The sequence below is a fragment of the Corvus moneduloides genome, chromosome 3, assembly GCF_009650955.1.
Source record: "Corvus moneduloides isolate bCorMon1 chromosome 3, bCorMon1.pri, whole genome shotgun sequence".
NCBI classification, from domain to species: domain Eukaryota; kingdom Metazoa; phylum Chordata; class Aves; order Passeriformes; family Corvidae; genus Corvus; species Corvus moneduloides.
Genome location: NC_045478.1, coordinates 39,539,117 through 39,548,449, shown reverse-complemented (window position 1 = coordinate 39,548,449; position 9,333 = coordinate 39,539,117). Strand labels below are relative to the sequence as shown.

Below are 9,333 nucleotides of genomic sequence, written 5' to 3'. Positions count from 1 at the left end.
GTTGGTTGGTTGGTTTTGTTTGTTGTCTATATAAGAAAAAAAGGGGAGTGGGGGTGTTTAGGAAGAGCAAGGAAAAAAAATTGAACAGAATCTATGACTTTGAGCTTTGTGTGAAGTGATCTTGTTTATTACATGCCCCAGAAAAAGGTATTTATGGGCTTGCTACTGCAAGCGATTGTAAAGGAGCCTCTGTGCTCTCAAAGAACAAAACCTGTTATCTGAGGCAACCACAATTCAAATCACTTTTAAGAAAGCCTTGTTGATTCTTAAGTGCAAGCACTATATCTTATCAACATTATGACTGTAAGCAAGCCTAGAGCATGTGGCCAAAGAAAAGGAAGAGCTGCTGAAAAAGCAATTCTGTAGTCGTTGGCTCTGGCATTGCAATTATTTGGTGGGGGTTTTTTTAATGTAGATCTTTTGATTTATTCATTGAACAATTATTCAACTTGGAGGTCACCTCTGGGACAAACCCGAAACTGAGAGAAGTTGTGTCATTGAACTCAATGCATTCAAGGCTTCTTTTTCTTACACTGGCAGGAGCTGAAGAAATTTTCCCTGGGACAATCCTCGTCCAGTTGATTGGGATGATGGAATGAATATAAAGAAGCTGGGATTCGGTGACTTAGAGCTCCTCGGGACTCAGTAATTCCCTGGTGTTCCTGCTTTCACTGCAGAAGGAGGCCGAGCGTTTGGGAGCTTGGCTTTGTCCGGGAGGCCGCGAGGCGCTGGGGCTGTGTTGGAAGTCCTGCCCGAGTCGTCCTGCCCCCTGGCTCGTCCCCTCCTCCCCAGGGCAGGCACAGGGTGCCGGGCCCCCCCGCCGCCCCCCTCCCGCGGGCTGCCCCGGGCGCTACTTGCCATGGACACGCGGCGTCCCGAGGCGGCGGCGGGCGGCGGGCTGGGCGCGCCCTCCTCGCGGCGCTTCCCCCCCGAGCCGGAGCCGGAGCCGGAGCCGCCGCGGGAGGCGGTGCTCTCGCTGTCGCTGCCCGCCCGGCTCCCGGTGAAGACGCGGGAGAGGAAGCTGGACTTGCGGGTGCCCGGGCAGTGCCCGCTGTCCGGGGAGTCGCCGCGCTCCTCATCCAGATCCCGGCAGGCGCTCACCCGGCTGTGCCTGCGGGGCGCCCGGTGGGCGGTGGCCGCGGCCGCCCCCGCCGCCCCCGCCCCGCCGCCCGCAGGGGCGGCCCGCGGCGCCTCCTCGCTGCTGGAGGAGGGCGGCTGCTGCTGTCCGTGGTGCCGGCGGCGCGGCGGCGGCGGCGTCCCCTGGAGCTGCCCGCGGTGCTGCCGGGCCGGCGGCGGCGCGGGGGCGGCGGGAGCGGGCGGCGGGAGCGGCGCGGGCGCGGGGCGCGGCGGGGACGCGTTGCTGGCCAGGCAGGGCGGCGGAGGCACCACCGAGCTCTTCTTGGAGATGTACAGGCCGGGGTCCTCCTCGGAGGGGCCCGCCGGCCACTGCGGCTGCCCGCAGAGGCTCTTCTGGATCTTCTTGATGCCCAGGTGGGCGATTTCGAGGATGTTGAGGAAGAGGGAGACGGCGGCTATGCTGTTCATGAAAACCATAAAGATGGTCTTCTCTGTGGGTCGGGACACAAAACAATCCACCGTGTTAGGGCAAGGGGGCCGAGTGCATTTGTAAAGGGGAGACATGTGAAGCCCGTACAAAAGATACTGACCTATCATAAAGCCCACTTCGACCACCGACCGGGTCAGGATATGTAGGACGTAGGTGCGCAGCAGAGACCCTCTCAGGGGTGCCTTATTCACTTTCTTCTGTTCCTCCAGCTTACGCAGTTCTCTCTCAACTCTCCTGTGTTCCTCGAGCACGGGCTCCAGGTCCTCGAGCTGAGCCCGCAGGTCCGCTTTTCTGTTCTGTCGCTCTTTCTCGAGCGCCCTTAACCTGTAGAGCGCGTGGCCCATGTACACTAGGGATGGGGAGGAGACAAATATGATCTGCAGTACCCAGTATCTGATCAAAGAGATGGGGAAGGCTTTGTCATAACAGATATTGTTGCAGCCAGGTTGCTCTGTGTTGCAGATGAACTCGGACTGCTCATCATCCCAGACATCTTCAGCAGCCACTCCCAGCACCAGCATCCGGAATATGAACAGGATCGTGAGCCAGATTTTGCCAACTATGGTGGAGTGGATGTGCACTTCTTCAAGGATGCTGCCCAACAAGTTCCAGTCCCCCATGGTCAGAAGTTCATTTCTGGAAACAAACAAAAAAATTATTTTCATGCAATGATTTTTTTTTTTTTTTTAATGGACATTTTAAGTTTCGTTTGTTTGCGTTTGTTTTTTTTTTAATTTTAATAAATGTCTTTCAGATACATTCTGGTAGCTGGAGAGCTCTTAGAAGTTCATCATTATTTTCTACTTACTGGGTCTTTAAATGAATGCAAACTTCATGATTACTGGTCAAAGATGCAAATGTGAGATTATTTTAAGATTAAGAGAGATTAATTTCAGCTGTAATACACAGTACTTCATAACTGCCCATAATTTTATATTATTTTCTTCCCACTAGAAATGAAGGCTTTTTTCCCACTTTGCAAATCCTTTGCCAACTACAGGTTAATTCTACACCCACTCCATTCCACATTGACTATGAATTTGCCATAGTTTTGCCATAATAGATAATGTTCTTGGCTTTAATTTGTTGGATAAAGCTTTGAGAAGTGTCCTATAACTGACTAAAAAAAAGTTTCATTTTTACCCCAAGGTAGTAGCAATATTAGTGTCATCCATCCAATATTTTCCCACCTACCCGGGTAACAATTCACAAGTTTCTCTCTTGGCTTCCTAAAACTACAAATATGTAGCTGATTTACACATAACTTTACATTTGCAGTCTCAGTTCTAGGACAATATCAATAAACTGAGTGCTCCTAGGGTTATTACCTTTATTTTTATGCATCAAGTTTTACTGGACCACCAAGACTTCATCTTAATTATAAATTTTAACATATGAGATAATGAAATCAGGGATTACATCATGGAGCAATGTGGAGGTTTTTAACAGTGAGTGTATGAAAATCCTTTTAACAAAAATGATTAACAAAATGCTTGATTCACAAGCAGATTGGTCTATGTTCTGCTACCAGATGCTTGATTTACAAGCTGCTTCTTTTGAAACTATTTTGGAGCTTCGGGTAATGTGGGGAATTGAAATGTAAGATATTTGACTGCTTATTTATGCATGAACTGCATGTTTGGTGCTGAGTCCCTGGAATGTGTTCTACTAATACAGTAATGAATTATTGAAAGCAACTGGGATCATATCTACTTTAGGGTTCACACTTGAATTTTTTTTGTGCTACAATACTTTAAGTCCCAAATTCCACTAAACTACAACCTTTAGTAAAGTGCAATTTCTAAGCTTTTTTTGTTTGAAAGTGGCTGGTTGATGTGCCCAAAATCTTGTATGTATTTAAATGATAGCGTAGCTGGGTGATATCACCATTATTAATATGGCTTGGTTCATGACATGATCCCATGTAGTTCAATTCTGCTTCAAGGCTGCATTTTTCCACACTGCAAGTAAAGATTTTCAGTTGTAACCAGCAGTGAAGTCATTCTCAGCACAGGCATCCTACAGATTTCATTATTTTGTTTCTGGGACTGTTTTCAGTCTGCAAATTTGAATTTTCACACATGGAACTGGCTAAGGAAACATATCGAGTGAAGCAATTTCTTAGGTGCTGTGATGCACCCAGAATATCTTGTTTCCCCACTCCTTCCCTCCCACACATATCAATGCAATGAGACATGAGGAAAACAAAAAGTCAGCAATAATTATTGTAGTCCAATGCAACAGTTAAACAAAGGAGCTTTAGATATACTCATTGCCTTGCAAATGGCTGATCCCTCACTGAAATTGATAGACTCAGCAAAAAAACCCAACCAAACAATAAAACCCCAAGTGTGATGCTACAATGTAAATTCAGGAATAAAAGGGAAAAGGAGATATGCTTTAATCCCAAAGATAAAATGCATTCATCTAGCAGTAGGAACTGCCATTGTTCTGGAACAGAAAGTGTATGTAACTATTTGGGGCAAGAGAGGTATATAAACAGATCATTCCAGCTCTATAGAGTTTTGTTTCTTAAGTTGTTTCTATCATTGTTTAAATAACTCTATCCTCACCTTTGCATTATAAAAGCCAACAGAGGAGAGTAATGTAATTGTAGGAATGGTATAACTCACCCTCTAAGTGACCCTGTGATACCAGGACACTTGCCCTCAGCTCTGCACTGGTAGAACTGCAGCATAAATATTGACACAGTGAATGTTGTATAAAATAAAGAAGTTAGAGCCATAAAAGCCAGAGTCTCTAAGAAATCAGCCCAAACTATTTCACAACCTTGTCATAGCAATGTGCTTCTAATTCTTCCATTTTTTTCCCTTCCCTGGCCTTAATTGAGTTCTGTGTAACAGAGTAATTTCAGTTTACTGTAAGAGAGTAATCTCAAAAATCAATGATATCATTATTTCCAGTTTACTAGTAGACTAGAAATTCTAGTAGTGCAGCCTATTCTATATTACTAGTGTTGTAGACTAGAAATATACCATTTTTAGTAAAGTACATGCCTGAGATGTTTCTCATTATACCATCTGACTACCTTTGTGTCGGCTCAAGTATTTTTATATGGTTATTTCAAACAATAAAAATTCATGCATGTAATCACTTAGAAACAGATGGGAATCCACCATTTCTCCTGGAGGAAGTTCCTTTAATTTTTGATTTCATTATTTCTTTAAAATTAATCTGGTCATTTGCCACTATTCAAATGACTTCTGTATTACATTCATGCCAGATTTGCATCAGTTGAGGTATGAAAAAGCAGCATTAAACTTTAAATTTCTTGTCAGAAGAAGTTAAATGTTAAGATGCAAATACTCATGGATTTATTTTGCATTGCTTCAAGTCTGACAGGCACCTGCCTGCTCCATACTGCCCCTAGGAAGAATTACTTTTCTGCTACTTACCTTAGGAGAAAGCCTTTGGTTAGTCTCTTAGAGCATTGCAGAAGGAGCATGCAGAACTGCTTGTTGTTATTTCTCAGAGACCTCTCTTTGAGAATCCTAGGACATCTCTTTTTTTTTTCTTTTTTTTCTTTTCCCCAAGAGCCAAAGCATAGACGTGGTCCACTGAACGGGCTTCTCAGTTCTATGTAGCTGGATGCCCAGATCGCTCTGTCTAAACTATTCATACACGGTTTAAAAATCATCAGATGATAGGATGGTGCCTCTAGCCAAAATTATCGTGCAATTATTTTAGTCAGCGGTGTCTACCAAAGCCATTCCCCCAAGGCTCAATCTGTATGGCAGCAGTTTGTAATGTCCCTATGCCTTGTTTTAGTCAGTTCTTCAAACTTGACACCTCCACCCACCTCCCAAATGAAATTTTATTTTATAAAATGGCTAAATAGGTAGCCGTTTTTGTACTTTACAGTACAATAGAGTCTTACATTTTCTTTACATTCCATTAGTTTCGCTTTGAATCAATGCTCGAGGATCGATCGGTCATGTCCGATTTCATACTCTGTTGCCTGGTGAGTTAATTTAGGATGCGTTAGACTGAGCCTTTGAAAATGGAGGCCACAGGAACTGAGACTCGAGTCTTGAGTTAGAAACACAGGCTTTCAGCACAGTAGCCCTTGAAGAGCCACCCCCAAGACCATTCAGGACTGGTATCTGTGAGAGACAAGGTTTAAAAAAGGAAAGTGAGCTGTCAAAATGGGATTTTGTGAGAAATCGGAGCTACCAGAGCTGAGTTGCTGATACTAAGACCTTCCACTGCCTAGTCCTGCCCAGGCCCAGGCCTAAATTTTATGGAAATTCCAAATACTCTTTTTTTTTCCTCTCTTGTTGTGGAACTTCTGGACCTTTTCTTCCATTTTATAAGGCACAGAAATTATTTCTGTTTTGGACTCTTCTCCCTAAAGATACTCCCACTAATAAGAAGAGGAGTGGCCAGTTCTCAAAGGACAGTAGCCCTACCCCTTCTTTGGAATTATCTCTGATTTATGTACCATTGCATCCTTCTCTCTTGCACAAGCTGTACATGTCTCCCTGAAAGTCCTGTTTGAATATACCTTCAGAGCCCTGCCCTGCAGCATGTGAGGTGGCTACAGCACCTTTCCTCTAGCCTCAGCCAAACACAGCAGATGTATGGTTTATGCAAACATTACAAACACTTCAGGGGAAGTAGGGTTACAGTTTTCACTCCTAAGAGATGCATTAATATTCATCTGAACCACCCAGACTGCCACAGGCCTTTCTCATCCTTATACTCTCGTGCCTGTCATTGCCATCTTATTTTCATGTCTCTTCTTTCCAAATTTTGTCACCAAGTCCCTAAGGCTTTTCCTTGCTGCTTCAGCTGTCTCAGACCTTGGACGCAGGCCTGGGTCCTCTGTGCTGCCTCATCAGATGTTGTTGACCTGACATCTCCAGCAGCTTCTGCAGTGCCCAGGTGTTTCCCAGGAGCACCCTCTTCACATCTGCTGGCTGTGAAAACTTGAGAAAAGAGCAAGAGCTGCAGTACCTATGCCGTGTCCATCCTGTCAGAGAATGAGCTCTGTTGTTCACTGCAGAAGCAGCTCATTCTGGGCCCAGCACATTTCTGTCCAATTCCATCTGCCCCTTGGTCCAGAACCTCAGAGCAACCTGGTTTACGGTTTTGGTTTTCTCAGGGGACAGGGAGGGTGACAGTAGGCTGTTCAGGGACAATTTGTTGCATTTCTGCTTTAGCAGCAGAATAATTAATGTTGCTAAAAGACTGCTCATACAAGCTTATTATTAATGGACCACATAATTAATTGTGCATGAAAGGGAAGCAGGGGTGGGGGCACAGGGATGGTGGTGTTTGCATTTGGAGAGAAGCAAGAATCTGTGGTGCCTCAGGACACTCCCTTCCTATAAGCATCTGCTGTAGACAGAATCAGCTTACATGTGAATGGCAGCAGGCTGTGCGTGGATGTGTTGGGAGGGAAGATATCCTGCAAATCAGAGACTGAAATTCCAGTGGTGACTGGAATAGGCAACTGTGAGAAGCAGCACAGTGGGAACCAGCACATCTTCATGCCTGACCTACCTGGACCTGGAGTGACCTCCCTGCTAGGAAGAAGAGTTTTAACGTGAAGCCTCAGGTTTTAACGTTCATGTTTTTCAAATCCTGTACTGCCTGGTGTGTAACTCTGAAGTTTCTTGTAACCTGTTAACTTCTGCTCTCCCCTGCTAGGTAGACATAACAAAGCCTCTCTGGGCCTGCTCTCCAAGGACACTCAGACCATCCTAGGCCGAAAAAGTATAAACCAGAAGCCTCTCTAAAGTGGGGGCAAGCTTGGGAAAATTACATCATTAACTGAAGCTTTAATTGGAGAATTAACCCTGATATGCAAATGAACCAAACCTATAAAAGTGTGAAGAACTCGTGACCTGTTGTCCATCTTGGGGTCCATCTTGGCAGCAGCCTCTGGCTCCCCAGGGGGTTCCTTTGAAGGCCTTTCAAATAAATACCTACCTTTATTCCCTTACTCCTGTCTAGCGTCTGTTTTTAGGTGGCCTCTCAAGGCATCACAAGGAACATAGTGCTGGGGCAGGAGCTGATCACAACCAAGGAGGGTGAAAGGTCTAGTCCTGGTGCTTATTCAATAAATCCCAGTATCCAAACCCAGTATGGGGCATTTACTCTGTCTTGTGTGTGACAGCAGGATTCTTTCTGCCCCTGGGATGGGGGCAACCCTGGATGTACAGACAGAGCAGGGAATGAGATGCTGGAAAGCAGTGCCATGGAAAGTGACTTGGCACTCCTGGTCAAGAGAAAGTTGCCCATGAGTCAGCAGTGCCCTGGCAGCCAGGAGGGCCAGCCCTGTCCTGGGGGGGCATCAAGCACAGCATCACCAGCAAGGCAAGGGAGGCCATTGTCCCACCTTGAGTCCTGTTTGCAGTTTTGGGCACCACAGTCTAAGAAATACATAAAGCTATTAAAGTGTCCAAAGGAGGGCAACGAAGATGGTGAACGGCCTTGAGGGGAAGCTGAGGTCACCTGGTCTGTTCAGCCTGGAGGAGACTGAGGGGAGGCCTCACTGCAGTCTACAACTTCATGAAGAGAAGAGGAGGGGCACACACTGATCTCTGCAGTGCCCAGTGACAGGACCCAAGGTAATGGCCTGAAGTTGTGTCAGGGAAGGTTTAGGTTGGATATTAGAAAAAGGTTCTTCATTCAGAAGGTGGTTGAGCACTGGAACAGACTCCCCAGGGAAGTGGTCACAGCCCCAAGCCTGACAGAATTCAAGAAGCATTTGGACAACACTCTCAGGCAGATGGCGGGATTCTTGGGGCTATCCTGTGCAGGGCCAGGAGTTGGTCCCTTCCAGCTCAGGGTATTCTATGATTCTAAATTAGAAGCGACAGCTAGTACAAAATAAGTTCTTCAAGTATTAGGTCCAAATACACTTTTTATAGCACTGCAGCTTTTGATATTCTTGTCAGGGACTCACACATTTGAAAAACAAAAAAGGATATACGTGGGAACTAATAGTAATCTTCTTGTAACACAGACAGCAGCATTTCCTTGTACTAATACTTTACAATTGTTACATCACAACAAGCTAAGAGTACAGGGTCAAAGCCACTTCAAAGTGCACATGCTTTCTGCCATCTCACCAAATTCATCACAAAACTCTGAAGCCAATGGATGTGAACAGTGAGCCAGACAACAGGCTGCAGCCAAAGCAATTCAGGTATGAGCACAATGAAATGCGAAGATGAGACTACAGAATTTTAGTTTTAGCCTAAACCACTAACCTGGTTCAGTGCACCCTCACTGTCTAGAAACCCCTTGGCTTATTAAAAAAGTCACTTCACTTGAACTTGTTTTTCCATTTTACTACAGGCAAATATTACTGTTAATACTGGTGCTAACTCGCTCCTTCTGGAGCAAGTTGTCTTTCATAGGAACCAGACAGCCACCCCTGAAACTTTATCCATCTTTCCTAGCAAAGCCAATTCCACTCCTGAAAAGCCTCTTTACTGATTTCATAGTCTTCTAAGAAATCCTTAAGCCTGTTCCTCAGCATGCCTTATTACTGCTGCCTCCCTTCATGAAGACAAATTACTGAAGATTATTCTGCATTTGGTTTTAGAGTGAATACAATTAGACAAAAGCCTCAATGGAAATAGCTATCTGCTGCTGGATTGACATCTAAGAGAAGTGCCCTGAGTTAAGACAACTGTTGTATGTACACCTTTAGCTGCAAACAGACTTTGCCTTAGAGAGAATCCCTCAAAATTCAATGCCCAGTGCTCGATGATTTCACTGTCACGCACATC

The 9,333-nt window shown here is 45.3% G+C and overlaps 1 protein-coding gene across 1 annotated transcript; it reads right to left on the bottom strand.

The window, feature by feature from the left end:
• Window positions 1-1,326: 1,326 nt before the first annotated feature.
• Window positions 1,327-5,324, bottom strand: GJA10 (gap junction protein alpha 10; the record flags this gene model as incomplete). The annotated part of the gene is made up of 3 exons (XM_032105079.1): window positions 4,984-5,324; window positions 1,668-2,203; window positions 1,327-1,568 (listed from the first exon to the last, which is right to left on the bottom strand). Coding segments are annotated over exons 1-3 (1,020 nt in total), but the record flags the coding sequence as incomplete, so codon positions are not given.
• Window positions 5,325-9,333: the final 4,009 nt, after the last annotated feature.